The 21,393-nt window shown below is 44.8% G+C and overlaps 1 protein-coding gene across 7 annotated transcripts in view; it reads right to left on the reverse strand.

The window, feature by feature from the left end:
• Window positions 1–21,393, reverse strand: part of ARHGEF28 (Rho guanine nucleotide exchange factor 28) — a 300,222-nt gene that overhangs the window by 155,273 nt on the left and 123,556 nt on the right. For 5 of the 7 annotated variants that reach the window (XM_072745372.1, XM_072745371.1, XM_072745374.1 and 2 more), the window contains exons 3-5: window positions 20,760–20,907; window positions 17,158–17,451; window positions 197–380 (exon numbers count right to left, since the gene is read on the reverse strand). In XM_072745372.1, coding sequence (XP_072601473.1) covers window positions 197–380; window positions 17,158–17,451; window positions 20,760–20,907 — 626 coding nt within the window. The remainder of the gene's footprint in view (window positions 1–196; window positions 381–17,157; window positions 17,452–20,759; window positions 20,908–21,393) is intronic. The other 2 variants (XM_072745376.1, XM_072745377.1) reach the window with 1 other exon arrangement.

Genomic DNA, 21,393 nt, shown 5'->3' on the forward strand with positions numbered 1-21,393 from the left:
TTCAGGGTCTGCCTTCAGCCCAGGCTGTGACCCCGGGGTCCTGGGATCGAGTCTCACATTGGGTTCCCTTCGAGGAGCCTGCTTCTCCCTGTGCCTGTGTCTTTGCCCCTCTCTCTGTCTCTCATGAATAAATAAATACAGTCTTAAAAAAGAGAGAGAGAGAGAGAAAATCAATCTATCGAGTAGCCAAACTCACTTTGTGATGTCTTCAACCAGCTTGGAGTGTCCGGCACGTAAAGCCAAGTCTAATGGTGTGGCACCTTCTTCATTGGGTAAAGACAAAGCCTGAACTCCCCCAGGGAGGCACAAGAGGAAATGAGAGAGTTTAGGCAGGCCCCATCTCATAGCCAGGTGTAGAAGAGACTCTCTGCATAAAGAAACTGAAAAGAAAGACAAATGGTATTAGTTCCTTCATTTACAAACTCTGTCATCTAGGTTTTATCTACAATACCATCTATTTAGACATAATAAGAATGTCAGAACTGGAAGGATCATCAAAAGCATCTAATCCGAACAACACCTTAATTTTTTTTTTTTTTTTTTAAGTAGGCTCCCTGCCCAGTGTGAAGCCCAACACGGGGCTTGAACTCATAACCCTGAGATCAAGACCTGAACTGAGATCAAGAGACACACAACTGACTGAACCACCCAGGTGCCCCCATTTTACTGATGTGGACAGGCCAAGCGATTCGTCCAAGGTAGCCAGTGGGTGCTGGAGCCAGGTCCACTCCATCGCTGGTATGCTGCTGTTTCCACCCACCGCAGGGCACACTGACATCACCTTCCACTTGTGCAGTCAAGTCATTCGGGGAAAACTAGTCTAGGTGCACACCATCGTGTAGAAACACACCCAGCTGTCCTTTGAGGGGATGCTGCTACTTCACGTGGGCAGTATGAAGGCCACAACCATAAAGGAGTCCCTGTTCCCACTCTCCATCCTCAGAGATGCTCCTCCCCTGATGAGAAGCGAGGACAGAAATGGGTTTCGCATGTCCAGAAAAGGAGAGAATACGGTGGTTCTCACACTTCACAGAGGTGCTTTGGTGCATCTCCTAGGTCCTGGGATTCCATCACTGCTGGCAAAGCCGCCCTAGTGCTCTGCTTAAAAAACTCAGTCTGTGCCTCTTCAGATGGCAAAGGGCTCTTGGCTCATCTGTGTGTCTGAGTTTTCCCTGCGGTGTTTGCGGCTTTCCATTACACAGTCTATCGCTGTACAGGCTGAGGGGTTGTATTATTCTCCACACCTATCACAGTATCTGACAAACCGAAGTCATCCAGTATCTGTGGAGCTGAATGGCAACCGTTAAAATCTCCAATATTTGGGTGTATTCAAATTGCCTTATCTGTATGGAGTTTGCACACCTGTATTTCTACCCCAGTGCTCAGTGCCTGGAACCCAACTGGCTCAGGATAAATGTTACACTGCAAATATTTCTACTGCAATACTCAAATATGAAAATAGAAGGAAAGAATAGATTTGCTTACATTAACAAAAAAGGCCCACGAACTCCCTAGACACCAAGACACACCTTACAACAAGCCTTATCTAAACCTGAGAATCCGAACACTCAGGATCCACGTGCAATGAGAATGTGAACTGCAAATTAAATAATGCTACTGGCTGCAGCCGTAATGGGAGAGACGTCCAGAGCATCCCGCATCACACTGCAGGAAAAGCCAGAGAGGTGGGATTGTCTTCTACCCCAGTACAGCGCCTGGCACCTGTATGCAACTGGAAATATCTGCATATTGAATGAATGAATGAATGAATGAATGAATGAATGAATATATGAGCAAGGGGGCTCTTTCCCTGATGAGTCCCCATGAAAGTTAGCTTTAGGGATATGACGATAGCTGCTATTTGGAGCCTCGATCATTCTTGGTTCCACCTCTGATACTTCAACTAAAATCTGTGAGCAGAAACGATGTACTCTCACAGAGTTTGGACATTGATGGCAAAAACTAGCCAGTCCTCCACACAACTGGTTATCCGCATTAACAGGACTTGACTTTCCCATGGTCTTCATTAGCGTGACTTTCCTACTCCAGGAGACTTCCCTGCACAAATGATTCTGTGCTCATCCATCCTTCAAGACCCATCAACTCTTCTGCAAAAAGCATCATGTTTAAGCCCTAAAACCAATCTTTAGGACCCGGTGATCCCTATCCAACCCTAATCCAACTCCTGCCCTGCCCACCACCCCTCCTTTGCATTAGAAGAACATCATTAAACCAAGCTTCAAGTTCTCATTCCACCCCAATCCTGCCCCTCCCCTTGCAAGGGCTGCTGGGGCTCCACGAGGCCGTCTCCGTACCAGCCCATGCAGGCAGCTCGGTTTTCGTCTTGCCAGCACAGCAGGCCGTGGGGTGCTATGTGGGGAGCCAGCCTCCAGCAACACTCAAACTGGAAACGGTAACAAGGAAATGTCCCGCTGCACAAATGTATTTACATTCTCAGTGGTTCATACTATTTCTTTACCGAGATCAAGAACGTAAAGTCTTATGTTTCAAATATGTAAATGAGCCCTTGCAGCAAAATACCACGGACTTGGCTATGCATTTGCTCTCTGACCTGTGTGACTCGGCACAGTCCCCCTCCACCTGTAAAGTGACATCTGGAATCCCAAAACATCTAAAAATGAAGCAGTGCACACACCTGCCAGATATCTGCTTAACAGGCTTGCTATCTTCAAAGGCTACCGACAAACTCATCTTTTATTAAGTTTTTGACCTTTAAACTCATTTTATTGGAAGGTAGGGTTTTCAATTCTTAACAAATTCCAAACATGGCATGTTTGATAACATTTCCATTTTTTTTTTCTTTCTTAAATAATAACAGGAAGAGACTGGCTAAGATCACGTAACATAACAAACACAGAGGCACAAGGACACTCCCCAACATGTATGTCCGCATGAGGTCACAACCAGCCACCCCAGAATGGAATTGCTAAGTCACCCCAATCTCCCCCTGGTAAGACGTACTGCATGGTTACATGGGACACAATTTTCTTTCAAGAAAAAAAAAGCCAAAAGGGAACATCTAAACCTCTTGCATCCCCTTTTAAGACAAGACTACTGGGGAACCTCACAGCTTTCTCATTCTGCTCGGAAGCTCGGAGCCCAGAACCAGGCGAAGAGCCTGAAATAGGAAACACGGTGACATATATAAATAATTCCGCTTGTTATAGAGTTTCAGATTGTTAACAGCGGTCAGGAAAACAAGCTGTGAAAAGGGGGTCATACAATCTGGCAGCAGCGGGGCGGGTGTTTAAAAGATGTTTTTATCCAAATAAATAGGTCTCCTCCCACTTGGCCAGGGCCAGCAGCCCTGCGACTACTGTGCCTGGAACAGAAGGACACTCACCGTCCTCGTGGCAGACGTCCAGAAGCGCCACGGGCACAGCCGGCCCAGCCACCCCACCACGGACGGCGGAGCAGGGGTGACGTCGGGCACCCCGCCGGGCGCCAGGGCTGCGGGCAGCGGAGGACTAAGGGCTCCATCGAAGCCCGGGCCCCAGGATGTCACGGCGGCCTCCGCAAGCTGCGAGCCCAGGTGCCCGCCGAGCCCGGGCGGCCCGGCCCCGACAGCCACAGAGGCGCAGGGAGGCGGAGGCCACGCGAAGCAGTGCCGCGGCCACTGCCGGTACATGAACTGCAGCCACAGGCTAACACAGAAACCCCCCAAGAAGCCTGATGCTGTCGGGGGACCACGGGAGAGCGCACAGAGCGCATCTCCATCACCGCAGGACCTCGCCGAGTGAAACCCACGGCACGCTGTTCAGGATCAGGACCACGTAGGCAGAAGCACCTGAAGGGGAAGCAAGGCCACAGCTACTGTAAAGTCAGCGGCGTCCCCGGAACAGAGGGGCCACGCCGGGGAGGAGGGGACCGGAGCTGCCCTGGGTCCCGTGGGCCCACAGGTCTCCCCCCGACATGCAGAGCCGTGTCTAAGGACCCCCCAGAAGCGAACACAGGGCTGCAGAAGGGGAGGTGGGTGGGCAGACGGGGTGAGTGGGTGATAGGCGTGTGATGGGATGGGCGCTGGGTGCTTACTGAATGCTGCCAAATTGAATTTAGATTTAAAAAATGTAAAAAAATTACAATAATAATAAAATAAATTTTTAAAAAATTATCTTCCCCAGAAAATGAAAACAGAATTTCTAGGGCAGGCATTAATTTTTTTTTTCTAAAAGATTCCCAAGTGGGATCCCTGGGTGGCGCAGCAGTTTGGCGCCTGCCTTTGGCCCAGGGCGCGATCCGGGAGACCCGGGATCGAATCCCACATCGGGCTCCCGGTGCATGGAGCCTGCTTCTCCCTCTGCCTATGTCTCTGCCTCTCTCTCTCTCTCTCTCTCTCTCTCTCTGTAACTATCATAAATAAATAAAAATTTAAAAAAAATTTTAAAAGATTCCCAAGTGATTCCAATTACAATATCAGGGTTAAGATCTCCTACTTTCACTAAGTACTTAACAAAATCCCTACCTATGCTGCCTTTTTATGTCTTCCCTATCACCTCCTATGATCTATTAGCTAAAAATTTCACCAATGAACAATAACTAAAAAAAAAAAGCTTGTGGCTCCTCCATGTCATTTTTTTTTTTAATTTTTATTTTTTATTTTACGATAGTCACAGAGAGAGAGAGAGAGAGAGAGAGGGGCAGAGACATAGGCAGAGGGAGAAGCAGGCTCCATGCACCGGGAGCCCGATGTGGGATTCGATCCTGGGTCTCCAGGATCGCGCCCTGGGCCAAAGGCAGGCGCCAAACCGCTGCGCCACCCAGGGATCCCTCCTCCATGTCATTTTTAATCTACAATACTTGCCCCCAAACCAAGATACATCCTCAAAGGTTGTAAGCAAAGTACTAAAGATAGATACGAGAGGAACAAAAACCTAGAAGCAAATACTTTCCAGTACAATTTAATTCAGAAGTACTTCCAAGTTCCAGAGTTTACTAACATTTCACAAGTACCTAGAGCAGCCATGGAAATGTACTCTACACCTTAAGTTCAGGAACAAAATATATTTAATTCACATGCATCCAAATCATGAAAATAAGTTGTCCTCTCGTTTCCAAACCACATATGTATTTATGGAGATCTCAAGGTTTGCACCTGAGACATCCAGTAGACAAACACAGGAAGACACAAGGACTGAGTACTACCTGCCAGGCCCTGTGGACACAAAGGGGGACAAGGTCCCTTGTCTGTGAAGAGCATCATGCCAGCCCACTTTTGTTTGGAATGAACGCCTGGTCCGTGAACCCACTGCCTGACGAGTTACAGCTCTAGGCTTAGACACAAAGAATATGAACAGAAATCACAAAACTATTGGACCTACAACCGCCATCAACGTATCATGACCTGAAAATTTACAGATTTTATGCCAAAATGTTGAGCAAAAAAGTAAAAAGAATGAAATATATATATATATATATTGCCAAAAACGTTACGGGGCACAAAAGAGTATTTGGCATGAGCATCACATACGATCTCCTATTGAGGAGTCTCCACGAAATGGGAGGAGAAGTCATGGGTGATGGTATCTTTAAGTGGTTTAATCTGAGTAAAAAAAAAAAAAAATCACCCTTTCACATAGAATATGCAAGGTTGTTGGGTCCAGAACAGGAACTACAAATACAAAGAGGTTTGTAGGAAAGATAAGGAAACAGAACCAACAGGGCAGGCACGGCTGGATCATCGAGGCAAAGGGAGACGAAGTGGAGTTGCAAGCTTAAGGGTAGGGCTTAGCTTTTCTGAATCAGATATGTTGGAGACGCTCAGATTCCTACCCCTCGCTGCAAATCTGGGAAAACGGTGACTCCGCATGTTCCATGGGATTCATACCGCGATAGACAACTCTGGAACGCACTTTGGGGGTCTGCTTCTCCTCCAGGTGGCTTATACTCTATGTCACCTTGTTATCCGGTGGCAACGCGGCTGGAACACTAAAAAGTCCTTATCAGAAGCCAAAGGAGGCAGTCCAATTTCTGGCCCTCACTCCCTGGGGCCCTGTCTAGACCGCATTATGCAACGTGAGCCTCAGGAGAGCACACGAGAACCCAGACACAACGCCATAGAGCACAGAGGTGAGTTGGAAGATCCGGATTTGAACACGTACAGAAACGCAGCTGTGGGAAGACCCCTTAATTCTTCGATTTCGTGGTGCCTGATGTGAAGTGTTACCCTCCCGGCCCACGCATGACCCGGGAATGTCAGGGGGCATAATGCAGGCATCGCACGACACAGGGTTGTCGAGAACTATGCAGGCCAGTACCAGGGCCGGGGCGTTCTCAGCAGTGGACACTGGTCTGACGTCTTCCATACAGAAAGCACAACTGCCACTAAATAGAGACGTGATCTACTCCAAAGGGCTTTCCCTCTGGTTGTGATTTAACGGTGTCATTTAAGGCAGGCAGCTGCCTGCTCAGGAGGCACCACAATCGCATCTAAGACACCAGATGTGCCTCCAGGATGCGTGTGCTGCAGCCGAGCCTCGGGCACCAGGCGGCCATTAGGTGCCAAAAGCAACGAACGATTATGCCACACCTAGTTCCCAATCTGTGCACAAGGCTTGTTTTAAACCGTTTGCTAAGATTTCTTCAAGCTCCTGTTTGTGTTCACCATTCATTCATTCATTCATTCATTCGGTATTTGCTGACAGCCTACTAGGCACTGAGCATCCTTTCCCCTCTCGCACCATGTGGGAACCTGTGGAACTGCCAGACATCCTCCCAACTAACCCTATTCTGTTTGGGAGAGAATGAAAATACGTTGCAGTCTCGTTTTATCATTGGCAAGCAGAGAAAGTGTAGACTCGTCCTATCTTGGCAACCTTAGCAATCTCTGCTCTAGAGTCTGAACTCTGAGCATAAGCAGGATACTGACTTCTCACCTACAGGTGGGCAGGACCCACTCACTGCCCTTATCCTGGAAGCCTGAGCCCTGGGTCCAAAGGGCTAGACTGAGAAACACTCAGCTCTGGTGGGAAGTCTCATCCCGTCCTTCGGCGCGAAGTCCACACCCAGGAAAGGATGTTCTGGTGAGCACAGAGAAGGAAGGTCGACCAGATAAACCAAACAGGAGACTGGTGGTTAAGCTGCCCCCTACCTGGAATGAGGTTGAGGGTGGAGAGGTTGGAAAACGTTCACCTGAAGTCCAGGTGGGCAGCTGTTACATATGAATGAAAGCAAAGGAATGAACCACCACCATCACCTTTGTTATTTCATTCTTATCAGGTACCAGTGACCGTAAGGACTTTATACTCCTTGCTTCCATCTAACATTTATTAGGCAACTTGCAAGTGTTACCTTGTTTGATCCTTCGCAGGAGCGAAGGCCTAGGATTATCCCCATTTCACAGGGGCAGAAACCGAGCCTTGACACTATCACGCAGTTGCCCAGATTCACTCAGGCACTACCGGGAGCATCAGGGATCAGAACCCAGACGTTTGCACCCCCAGAGCTCAAATTCTTATAGGCAAAGAAATAATTATGTACGAGATGAGGAAAAAGCAAGGAGGGCAGGAAAGACAAGGCAACAGAATGAGAGCAAGGAAACCAGAGGGAGCTAAGCCACACCAGTCGTAGGGGCCCAGGGTCACCTGAGTCTGCATGTGTCAGCCTGATGTGTGGCTACACACACGCACACGCACCTCACTGTCTCATGAAAACCTGCAAGGCAAAAGCTGCGGCAGCTACAATTGGAGGGCAGAGAAAGCAGCTATGTGGAATCACTATGAACCAGAACCTGGGACAGGATCATAAAAGATCTGGGGGGGGGTGGGCAGTTCCACCCTCAGAGGCTCACGCTCAGACAATGGTGCACATTCTGGAGTCAAGACAAGGCCTTTGAATGTTCGCCGGGGCCACGTGGAGCAGAGCAGAGCCTGAGGACTCGGGCTGCCCGGGCCCTAAGAACTCTCAGCCCTCGGCGGCCTCACGGCCCACCCTCCCCGGGGCTCTCTCCCTCACGTCCCCTACACCACCAGCCCTTAACCCGCAAGCACCGCTTGTTTTAAAGCCAATTCTTCTTCTTTTTTTTTTTTTAAATAAAGCAATACAAGGTAGTTGCCAGCAGTCAAATACTCTTTTTCATTTTTTTTTTTAATTTAACTTCAGTTAGACCTCTGGGAAATGAACTAGGGGTGGTGGAAAGGGAGGTGGGCAGGGGGTGGGGGTGACTGGGTGACGGGCACTGAGGGGGGCACTTGATGGGATGAGCACTGGGTGTTATTCTATAAATTGGCAAATTGAACACCAATAAAAAATAAAATTTTTAAAAATAATAATAAAATAAATTCAGTTAGACAATATCTAGCACATTGTCTGTTTCAGCTGCAGCGTTCAGCACCTCCCCAGAGCTGGGCAACCCCCTGCTCAGCACTCGGGGCACCCGACCCCGGCCGCAGAGCCTCTGGCTAGACATGTCCCCGAAAGCAAGGGAAACAAAAGCAAAAACGAGCTACTGGGGCTTCTCGAGATTTAGATACTCTTGTCCATGGAAAAAAAAAGCAGACATTTTAGTTTTTTGCCTTCAGCATTAATAGGATCCTTGGATACGGTCATTTTCAAATTCAATGTTAGTCTCCCGAGTGCAGGCAAAAACTGTCATATGCATCGCGCAGCGTTTGAGGGGTTTCCAGAGGAAAGGCGCAGGAGCGGGACGTGGCCACCCAGAGGGAAATTCCAAAACCTTCCCCTGTCCTGAATGCTTCCGGAAGCACATTAGGGTAGGCTGTTTGAAAAAATAATAATAGTACTTTCCACTTACATTTTTCTTCCTTGAAAACTCTAAGAGAGGGCCAAAGTAACCTGAACACAACCCTCTGCTCTATCTCTGATTTGAGAATAAATATTTAATTCTGAATTGCAGTTGAAGGGCCATAGGTGCCAGATCTAAGTACGAAGCCAATTTTTTTTAAGGAGAACTTTAAGCTGCCTCCTCATCTTTAAAATGTAATATCTTCAACAGAGAATGTGGTAATATCTTCAACAGAGAATGTGGTTAATAAGAGTTTAACTGACAAGTGAATTCAGCTTATTTGATGGGGGGTTCCTTTTCCTTGACAGTTCAATTTCATATTAAATTCTTTATTGCCAGGAAATCCACTCCTTAAAAAGGAAAGGCTAAAAAAAATGGGGGATGGAAGATAGAGAAAACTTTTTTAAAGACTTAAAACGTCACAAATGATGCATGTTTGTGTACGCGTCTAAGTAATGTGCAGCAATGCTATGGATTTAACCCGAAACCGATTCTAAAACCATTCTCTCCACCACTACCCTTCACACACTGGGTTACCTTAGCAACCAAAGGAACAGAATTCCAGCCTAAAATGTCAGAAAAGCCAAGTGTGGTGAGGTTTGTTCCGTGAGATACTATCAGAAGTAACAGGAGGCTGAGAGTAATATTGAGCATGTACGTAGCTACTTGAAAAATGTCAAGGTTTCCAAGAAAACCACTTAAAACCTCGGAGTTAGTTTGTACCTGTCATGCACTAATTTCTACACTCCTCCATCTTTTTCAAACGGAAAGCCTACATTTTGTAATAAATCTGTCCTTTCTGAGTCTCCCACCAGCCAGTGGGACACCAGCTGATGTTGTTTCAAGCTTGCTGTCCGGTACAAAGCTTTGGGCCAGAGAAACTAAGCTGACATTTCCCAGGCTGTGAGACAGCAAGGCATTCGCGTAGGTCCATGCTATCCCCTGGCTAATCAGGCCGGGACCACGAGTGGAGGCCAACCAACAGGGCATATGCCCCTGAGCCTTTATTATTATTATTTTTTTCTATCTCTACAACTAGCAAATCCTACTCAAGGACAAAAACCCCAGCAGAGCTCTATGTATCTCAAGTGTTAAGTCTTGCTGGTTACTGGTCACTATTCTCTTTCCTCTATTCAGAGAGGACAACAGGGATTTCCCCATGGCAAACACTGCAGGCCCACACACTTCCTTCTGCTGTTGCCTAGAAAGAAGGTGAGGAGTCCAGCTGTGTGGCATGAAGCATGGGGTAGATGCCGCAGAAAATCGGCAGTTCCCACTTCATCTTTAGTTACGAGCTGTCCTGTATATCACTTAATGGCTTTTCCCAAGATTAAAAAAAAAAAAAAAGGGCAATGTAACCACCCTTTAAATTCCTTAAGGTAACACTAAACAAAGCATAGTTTAACATCGCCAAATGACCTCCACTTTTATAAAATCCCTTCCAAAGTCCTTTTGGCCTTCTGCACCTTTTCCCTTCTCCCCCCTGTGAGTTATAAAGTGTAGAAAAGCAAAGATCCTCCTTCCAGGGGAACTAATGTATGAAGATCTTATTAATAAAATAGAGCATCATGCTAACCACCCTTCTTAGTAACAGCGAGACCTGCATCCATTTAACTGGTGGTCCCTGACGAGGCTTCCGCTTTTCCTGTAAGTCAACATTAATCAATCACATTGGGACTTGTTTTTGCTCAGGCCGGTACTGCTTGGACTTGCCACGTGTACTCTGCAATGAATACATTTCTCAAATTTCTTGATTCTCAACAATTCTCATCTTGGAAAAATCAATAAATTATCTAAGCCACTTTCAGTGGGTCCTATCAGTTCCACCCATTACTTTTCGGGGGCAGCTCCAGAAAGAAAAGCTGGCTCCCTGAATACAGTGGCTGTGTTTATGCCCAAGATGGCCCTGCAGGGACACTTCACAAGCTCAGCCGGCTTACCCTCAAAATCTCTTCCATTCACAGAATCAACGATAAAGGCAAGGAGTAACATTTAACTCTTTAAAACTACCAGATAACATTTTCTTTCTTTATTTAAAAATTGTATTATGTATGCCCTGCAGATTCATTCCATGGTGTCACTTTTCTTAAAAGGAAATGGTACTTATATAACAGGATGGAGTTGTTACCTAATGCTCAGCGGTAATCATTCTGCAGTGTCTAAGTGGATCAAATCAACACCCCTCACACCTTAAAGTTACACAATGTTGTAGGGTAACTCTGTCTCAATAAAGCTGGCCAAAAAAGACTGTGTTGTGTTTTCATAACTGTTATAAGAATTCCATCTTTTCCATAATTAAAATTTTGTGCTTCTAAGGAGACTTCTGAACATGTGAACTATTTTGCATAGAGAACTATAGAAAAATCCAAATTCACTTTTTGTGATAATTTACTCGAGCAGGGACGCCTGGGGGCTCAGCAGTTGAACGGAGGTCTCCCTTCGGCTCAGGTCATTACCCTGGGTCCTGGGATCAAGTCCTCTGCTGTGTCTCTGCCTCTCTCTGAGTCTCTCATGAGTAAATGAATAAAATCTTTAAAAAAAAAATACGTAGGGAAAAAAGGTCTTAAATACATAAATTGTTGCTAAATACTGGTTTGTAAATGTAAATATATGCCGAGAGAGATAGTCTTTATGAGTTTTTTTTTTAAATATAAGTAAGCTTATTTTTCTTCTATGAAAAAGCTTAACCAGGACCACCTCTACTTAATCCACAGGTGGGGATAGGAACTATTATGTTCCTAAAGGCAATGCCATCAATCCTCTGAGATGATATTTGTTCTCCCTTTGGGATCTTTACTCAAATGGTAGGCTTCCCGCTGGACATGGCAAGCCTGGTGCTTGCCAGCCATATCAACTTCTGGGAGCACAAATAAAGTAACCTGGTTGAGCAGGAAGGGAAGACTAACCCATAAGTTATCTGAGCACCAAGGAATGAAACAAAATACCTTATTCCAGTTAATTTGTTAAAATTATGTCAATCTCTGAGAAATAACACTCTTTATTAAAAAAAAACTTAGTTGAGTACTAAAGTACTCAAAAAAAGATAAATTGTGACATTTTATTGGATATAGTACTCTACTCCAAGTTTTACTGTAAATATGGGGTCGTGACATTCTGCAAAAAGCTTTTTATCATGAAAGCTATTTCAAAGAACTGGGTTTAATTTTATGAAACAGAAATCCAATTTTATTTATGTCACAAAATTAAATAAAACCAGAGATATTTCCTTCCCTAGAACATAAAATAAAGTTGCGTTGTGAGTAATGATGGGTAAGAAACAGGGCCAAGAAAAATCTCTGCTTTTCTTTATGACACACAACACTCTGTTCAGCCTGGCCCTTCTCCAGGATCTCAGGCCTTCCCGATAAAGCTCAGTGATTGAAACGGCAAAAAGTAAAGTATTACAAAATGCAAAAAGCAAGGAAACACAGTCCCACTTCCCAGGTAAGGCTTCCAACAGACTTTTCCAAGAGTCATTACAGATGTCAATTAATCCCCATTCAGCACATCCATTTACCCCACAAAAAGCATAAATAAATAAACCTAAATAACTTTTAAGTGCAAATGGTGAAGCTTTCAATAGTTTCTGAAAAAGTATTAGAAATAATTACTAGGAAAGAAACTGTTTTCCACTTACGATGCCACTATTACTTAACACACAATGAACTCCAGTGGGCCACAGGCCACTGTTTCTTAGTCTGGTATTATTTCTCTACCTTGCAGATAAGCAGCACTAATAAAATAGGTTCATTAGGAGAGGATGCATCGAGCATTTACAAGATCCTAAACTGCTCAGATGAAAATTCTACTAAATTGAAAAAGGACCAGGTTGTTGACTGGAGTTGGAGACTCCTGAACTCTCCTGCTCCCGTAGAATTGCCCAATGTAGAGCTACACACCTAACAATTCTCTTTGAGAGAAATCTAGCAACTATGTGAATGTGGAAACACCCATATCAGCATGGGTACAAAAAGCTGAGACACACTCACCATCAACTCTACCCCTGGCACAGCACCATCCAATCAGGAGGGAACCCCTGTTCCCAGCTTCTCCCTGAGGAATGAAAGGTTTGGATCAAATCTAGCACCCCAACTTTGAAAGCCTCCATCTAGCTGAGGAAGCCAGAGGGGCTTGCATCCAAGAATCCTACAGGACTACAGCAAAGAAGTAGTTCTTAACAGGCAGACGAACACTCACCGTAACTATCCCCTGAGGGCTCAGCATAGAGGAACCGGCAGAAAGACACATCTCCCAGTCTTTCTCTGGAAAGGATTGACTGCATACTTCATAAACTGCAGGGTCCATTTACTAATTGGCATGCATGTAACAGCTGACTGATGATCCTCCCTGGACCTCAAGAGAGCCAGTGGGCAATTCCCCCCACCTTCTTGCTTTGGTTCATTCCAACAATAAATCCAGGTCACTGGCATCTCTCTGGAAGCAGCCTGTACACACATCTGGCATGCCAGATTTTACAGCTGCCACCTGAGGGACAGCTCCTCAGACTGCTTTAGCTCTGACAGCCAATGTATTCATGAGTCCCGCAGGACTGTAAAGGATGAAGAAGTAGTTGTTAATGGGTGTACACGGAAACCCTTACAGTAACTATCTCCCCAGGGTTCAGCACAGTGGAAGCAAACAAACAAAAAATGCCCATCTCCCATTCTTTTCCTGCAAGGGATTTGACTGCACACTGTTCCAGCTCATGACTGAGGGTAGACTTTATCAGCCTGCATCTGGGTGGTGACGGAGATCCTCCCCTACAGGACACTGATGGGATTTGGCACACCCTCAACTACTGGGGGCCACTAAGAATAAAGATAGCAACTTGGGCAATCACTAAAGTTTGAGAAGCAAATAGGAATTTGGGCTAGGCTGACCAAGGTTCATCATGGAAGACCAGTCAGTCAAGACTGGGAGAGTTGTCTCTTCATCCAATGTGCAGAAACCAACACAAAGAGTGAAAGAAAATGTAGAAACAGGAGAAGAGATTCCAAACAAAAGAATACGATAAATTTCCAGAAATCAATCTTAATGGAGATAAGTGATTTATCCAAAACAGAGTTCGAAATAACATCACAAAGATCCTTTCTGATGTTAGGAAACCAATGTGTGGACACAGTGATGATTTCAACAACAACAACAAAAAAAAAATTAGAAAATACAACCAACTACCAACCAGAAATCATAGAGCTCAAGAATATAATAAGTGAAATGAAAATTCACTACAAAGTTTCAGCAGAAGACTAGATCAAATAGGAAAAAGGATCAGCAAACTTTAAGATAAGGTAGTGGAATTCACCCACTCAGAGGAGCCAAAAGAAAAAAGGGTATTAACTCCACCCCTGAACAGTGATGTAGTCAGTAAGTACCATTATAGGTCTAGGCACTGTAAATTATTCTAAGAGAAAGCCTAGAGAATTTCCTAGAGATTTTCAAGAAATGGTTTACAATCCCAAGATTTTATCCTTTGTAGCCTCATTTGTCCAGAGCAAATGTAATTTGCATTCTACATATGTACATACAACATGCTCTGTATATGGAAATCCATTCACATACACACATGGAAGTTAACTTTTACTGAGAACTGAGTATATTCAGATACTGTTATAGAAGATTCACTCTATATTGCCTAATGTAATCATTACAAGCCAGTGGGGTGGGTACTATAATGCTTCTTTTCAGAAATCAAAACTCTTATGACATAAGAACTAAAGGGTTCTTGCCCAGGATGCCTCCTAGCAGCAGGGTCAGGATTTGACCCTAGCTCCAAAACATAGATTCTCAATGACGATGACACAAGAATTGTTTTCCCATAAAATATATCTCATGCACAGTAAAGAACCTCTTGGTGACATTAATTTGCCTACTGTAAGGATATGGATAAACCAAAGGTCATGACCAATGGGAGCTTATAAAACACAAATACATTTCCAAATAGCAATAAAAATGGCAGTTAGGTGACCCTTGCCAACTTGGTAGTTAGCCTAGTGCTCAGCCAACTTACTTATGTTTATCTATCCTCAGGGACCGAGCAGACATTCGCCTGCAACACACAAAAAGCTATATGTATGTACTATTGCCAATCTATAGATTAAAGGTTAAGAAATAGTAATTCATTCCTAAATTTTAGGATGAAAATATAGCATGTGTGTAACATGAATCTCATTTTGAAGGCTCTTAGTTTAAGTTATCCACGTGCAATTATTTTCTTTTTAAAGGCTTTATTTACTTATTCATGAGAAACAGAGAAAGAAAGACAAGAGATACAGGCAGAGGGAGAAGCAGGCTCCTCACAGGGAGCCCAATGTGGGACTCGATCCCAGGACCCCAGGATCACGCCCTGAGCCAAAGGCAGACGCTCAACCACTGAGCCCTCCAGGTGCCCTCCAAGTGCAATTATTAAGTAACATAATCTTCAACAATCTGTCGCCTGCAGGGGAACAAATTAACCCATTGCAGACTCCAAGCCCCTATGCTGAGGGATGTGCTGGGCTAGGGAAGGAGCCTCCTTCTGACCTTCAAGTGCTGTTCCTGGGGTCTTGGAGGCACTTTACTTGTAGCCTTTAGTGCAGTGACTGGTGAAAAAGTATGAAAACTTTATGCCTTTGTTAAAATGAATCTGCCCTTCCAGAAAGTGAAACACCCTCTAATATTGGAGTTTTTTAAAAGGCCAGGAAGCTTAAGAAAAAGAAGTTCCCTAGTCAGAAAGCACATATATATATATATATATATATATATATATATATATATATATTTATATATATGTGTATATATATATACACACACACACACACACACATACACACACAGATCTATAGATATATATGTATGTACATATACAGGTATGTTTGAATATACAGGAACATGCTCCTGTATATATGTAGCTGTTTATGTATATACAACAAGTTATATATTCATATGAACATGAATAAATTCCTTAGCCAGAAAACAGGTACATTTTTATATACATATGAATAACAATAGTGATGTCTAGCATGTGTAACTTCCTTCTGAAGGTCCCAAATACAACTTCCATTCATACCACAAATACTTCTGGAACACTTGATATGCTCCAAGCCATTTGGTAGATCCTTGGAGATAATGGTGAGGAGAACAGATACCACCCCTTACACATCCCAATCAGCTACCATACAGCTAAATCAGCACACAGGAGGCAGACACGGCTCAGCACTGAACGAGGATTGTGACTGGTCTCATCCAAGATCTTAAAGAATAAAGAAACATCTTTAATTTCCCAAGAGAGTTTTACTTTAACCCTGTTTGAAAGAAACAAGTGGAGATCCTCTCTGTCTGTGGTTTATGGCCATATGATCCTGTTTACAAAAATCACAACCCTTTACCTCAATTAGCACATTTAATCTTATCCACAATCAAATTTAAACCAGTCTTTAATCAGAATTTGTCAGAAAGTAGAAACTCCTGGGGCCACCTGGGTGGCTCAGTGGTTGAGCATCTGCCTTCGGCTCAGGGCGTGACCCCGGGGGACTGGGGATCGAGTTCCGCATCGGGCTCCCTCCAAGGAGCCTGCTTCTCCCTCTGCCTGTGTATCTGCCTCTCTGTCTGGGTCTCTCATGAATAAATGAATAAAATCTTAAAAAAAAAAAAAGAAAGAAAAAGGAAGTAGAAACTCTCAAAAACAGCATCATCCAACCACTAAAGTCATACAATAACGGAGAAAGACAGCACAAGTATATGTGTGTTCAGTAAAATATAAACCAATATCTATTTCTAATAAAATTCCGTGATTAGTTATCACTGTAAGAAGTATCTATTGAGCGGGTCAGCCTCCTGCCTGGCATGGACTTACATACAACCCCCTTCTTTGTTCACACACAGATGTCACGATTGATGTTAAGAGCCTATTCAGTCTTTTAATCAACAGGAGCCATCCCGAGGTTTATCCCAAAGTTAGTGCAAATGTTTGAAGGCTCTCGGTGACTCTGGCATTTTAAAGATGTCGATGCATCGGTTTCATTTCCTGCACACCACACTTGTTCTGAGCGTTCCCACAGAGCCAGCTGCCTGTCTTTCCTTGCTTGATGACTCTACCTTCTTGGCAAAATGGCACAGCATGAACAGGTGCCAATGGAAGTAGAGCCACACTCCAAAGCAGCTGGCTCAAGAACTTGCCACCAAGAAACAGTCCTTCCCTCCTTGAGGCAAAGCTCTCCGCCACCTGGAATAGAGCTGAGGAGCATCAACCAGCCCAGAGTCAAGTGACTCAGGATCTCAGGGAATCCAGTCATGTCAGAATAAGGCTCAGGTCAAAAATGCTCAGGAAAACCAACCCAGGGAGACAGACAACAAATTGTAAGGCACATTCTTAACATCACATCGAGGAAAGACATCTGAATTTTCTGGTGAAGACCCACCTTCAAGTGAAGAATTTCCCAAGACACTCCACTCAAGAGGCAACTCCACATGGGTCAGAGCCAGCACCAGCTCCTCGTCCAAAGCAGGCAATGCTCCCACCGTCAGGGCAAATGGAGTCAGAAAGGTCTGATGACTACTGGCTGTGAGGCGATCAGCCTGGGTGACCAGCAAACGAGCCAGCCTGCAAGCCATGTTGTCCACGTAGGTCACTGAGCCGGAGCCCATGGTCACTGGGGAGTAACCTTCTGAGCAGAGGCACACAGACACCGTCACCGTCTCCTGAAGCCCATGCCCTGGACGACAAGACAGTAAACAGTTCACACCTAGAGGCTAAATAAAGGAGAGGCTCACCCGGTGTCCAAGTCAGGAGTCACCAGCCTCCCTGCACTGCCTACGCAGACCCCCCACTCCAGGAGCACAAAAGGCAGAAGAGAATAGAAATGTAGCCAGGTATCTTCCCATGCTGCCACGCTTGTGCGGCCAGATTAAAGCTCATTCCATCTTCTTTCAGTGACTCCTGATTTTAAAAACAACTTTTATGAGCTCTGAGCACCTCCATGTCTATTCTCCTATCATAATCAAACATTGTTATTTGGCACACCTTCACCTTGTAGCTTTACCCCACTTACCCCTCAATTCAAGGTCGTCTCCTTAAAGGCCTTTGCCCTTTCCTCCTCTGCCACTTCCTCCCAAGTCCTACATTTTTATGTGTTTATTTAGATGATAGTTGTACAAAGTAGCTCCAAAGAATTCCTTCGAATGTGAGCAAGGGTGGGTGAAGAGCACTCCACAGAAAGACTTACAGACGTTGCTCATTACCCGACTCCTGCCACTCCTGAGGATAGCTTCTGTGCCTTGGCGGTCCTCTTAACAGTTCTGTTGTGTGTGGTCATCTAATCCCGCTCCCTGTGCTTCCTTCCTACACTCCTCCTTCACGTGGCCAGCGGGGAAGCTACTACCCAGGCACATTATGCTGCCTTTGGCAGAACACCCAGGGCTTTGTACCGCCACACTGCTGTGATGATCATAATCACAGCTGGACGGAAGGAGGGTGATCTCAGCCACTGCTGGCCCCCAAGCAAACGGCCAACGGGAGCCTCTGTAGGGAGAAGAGCATCCCAGCTTACTGAGAACTGCTGCCGCGTTCTTCAAGTATGACCCAGTGGTGCAGGCACAAAATGTAGGCCTCCATCCCCAGTCTGGGCACTTCCAGGACAGACTACAGAAATCCGCTCTCCACGCTTCTGAAAGGCTCCCCTGGGAAAGCTGTAACAGGCGACATTTATGGTCCAGAAACAGGAACTGCCAGCTGCCCGTACGGAGTTTGTTTAAAAACAAAGGTTAAGAGCTCTCCCTTCAAGTAGGGCACGAACCGTCAAGCAGACCTTCTTTAACACACAAGGAGTGGGAAGGAGGCTCACCCTTGCATCCGAGTAAAGAAAATGACAGAATTTTCGATATTAAGATTGGCACTTTAGTTATTACTCTCATTCCTCCTCCATTAGAGGCTTCGTAAAAGAAAACCAAGGAGGGAGCAGCCAAAGGCAGCGAAGGCATAAATGTAAATCCCAAAGCCAAAAGGCAGAGGCAATAGAGACAGAGCCAAAGTAACTCTATGCCATTAATGAGGTTTGACTTTTTTTTTTCTTATAAAGATACCAATTATGGCACCAAAGAGAAAAGAGCTTAAAATTGCCCACAGTCTCTAAATGTTAACTGCCTGGGTCTGGTTCCCTATTGTTCCTCTCCAACAGTTGTTTAAAGTTGTTCAACCTTAATCTAAATTTGAACACAGATAATTCAGAAAAATGCACTTTTCGCCCCCAATTACATGGAATGCCTTGGTTTTCACTGCACATTATACCCATTACTCTTTATGGACATTATATTTTGTACATTCATGTATGACCATGCATTGGATGTATGCCTGGACTATCAATAAAAATACACATACATCTATAGGCACAGCAAGAGGGGGGCTCCCGGTAGGGATGAGCCTCAGAGTGTCTGGTTAAGATTTATTACTTGGCTCCTTGTGTAGTAAGAAGGAAAGGGTAACAATAATCATGCCCAACTGAGTCTCTAAAACATGATAACTTGTGTAGAAAGCGTTACATCAATTATAGCAGCATGTGAGAAAAAATGCTCACGGGGCACCTGGTGGCTCAGTGGTTGAGCATCTGCCTTTGGCTCAGGGGGTGACCCCGGGGTCCTGGGATTGAGTCCTGCATCAGGCTCCCCACAGGGAGCCTGCATCTCCCTCTGCCTGTGTCTCTGCCTCTCTGAGTCTCTCATGAATAAATAAGTAAATAATCTTTTAAAAACAATGCCCACAGTCTCAGAAATGGAACAACAGATTGATCTGATGAACAAGCCCAGGTAGGGCTGCAAAGTCTTTGCACATCTCTGCAATTCTATGTCTGTGTTGTTTGCATGTCTACTGTCTACCTTCTCTTCACACGTAACAGAGAGACTGCAGAAGCACTTAGAAATCTCTTTCTTTGGGCAGCCCTGGTGGCCCAGTGCTTTAGCGCCGCCTTCAGCCCAGGGCATGACCCTGGGGTCCCAGGATCAAGCCCCACGTCAGGCTCCCTGAATGAAGCCTGCCTCTCCCTCTGCCTGTGTCTCTGCCTCTCTCTCTCTCTCCCTGTGTCTCTCATGAATAAATAAATAAAATCTTTTAAAAATAAAAAATATATTTCCTCTAAAAATGAAGCCAATCCTATCCATAAAAAAAATTGAAGGTTCCCTACATGATGCAATTTAGAGGGCCCAATAGGCCCCCAATTAAGGAAATCTAACCCATCAGCAAACCTGAACTAAACCCACCCCCCTCCTGCAGGTAGTAAGACCTTCACTCCATCTTTGGGCCCCAGCCTCCTGTCTCAGATACATAATCCACACCCCAATGAATATATGAAACAAATATATCTGAGAACTATTAGCTCTTAACAAATATTAACATGAAATATTAATTTGTCACCCATCACCACGGTAAAAAGACGACACATAGGAGAATGACAAGTGTTGGAATGTGAACATTTTGGTGGTGGGAAGAGAACGTTCTGGTGCCTGAGATCTAGTAAGGATGAGTCTCGATACATAGAGTGCCAAGGAAGGAACCCCAGGCACCAAAAAGAGCTAACAGGATTGCAGTGAACAGTGGGGCTGCCAGACTGCAGGGGAAGGAGGGAGGGAGGGAGAAGGAAAGCCACCACCACCATCTCCGTGCTGCATGAACCGTCCCTGGCCATGGGCCCTGGGACAACAGGAAGTGAGACTAGGAGCGACTCCTCCATTGGACTACACCCAAAGCACAGCCAACTTTGAAAGCTGAGTGCCACCAACAGGATAGGCCTGCCTGGTCTGAGGCCAGGCTGATGCAGCTGGGAGAGCCTCAGAAGCAAGCTGACCCAGGGTGAGTGTGCTCATGGGTCCTGACCCTTGCTCCTCCGCACCCGCCCCCCCATACCTCCCTCACACCCATCTCACTCGGAGCACTGTTTACTTCCTCCTCCTGGTCCTCCTCCCAGCCTACGTCCCTGGAGGAAGGATGCTTCCAGACAGACTTCCCAGTTGCAGAGTAAAGACTGCACCTCACCTGGAATGCTGGACTGGAGAACATTATCCTCAGTGCGTTTTGCGATCACGATGTGTCTCTGATGAGATCCATTATAAATAAAGTAAAACTCGGCATCTTTAGGAAGATAAACATTTTTCCCAAACTTTGCATAGACAGTCATCTGCCCCTAAAAAATGAGTAAGTTGAGGTATCATCACACTTTCTTGTCCTGACTCTTAAAAAAAAAAAAAAAAAAAAGACAACAACACACAATAAAAGAAGGGCTGGGGTCCAAAATAGTGTTATTTGTTAGGTTCATTTCACATGGTTGACACTCAAGTAGCACAAATTCTCTTTCCAACAACAAACACTCGGGACCACAGCAAGATGCCTCCTGACGTTTTAAAGTATGGACATCAAAAAATAAAATAAAATAAAATAAAAAATAAAAAATAAATAAAATAAAATAAAATAAAAAATAAAAATAAAATAAAATAAAATAAAATAAAATAATAAATTAAAATAACAAAATAAAATAATAAAATAATGAAATAAAATAAAATAAAACAAAACAAAATAAAATAAAATATAAAATAAAATATAATAAGGACATCAGAGCCGGTCTGTTCTATTTGTAAAGCCGAAGTAGTCCAGAGCAAAGGGAAGAAATTTT

The sequence above is a fragment of the Vulpes vulpes genome, unplaced genomic scaffold (genome assembly GCF_048418805.1).
Source record: "Vulpes vulpes isolate BD-2025 unplaced genomic scaffold, VulVul3 u000000652, whole genome shotgun sequence".
Classification (NCBI taxonomy): domain Eukaryota; kingdom Metazoa; phylum Chordata; class Mammalia; order Carnivora; family Canidae; genus Vulpes; species Vulpes vulpes.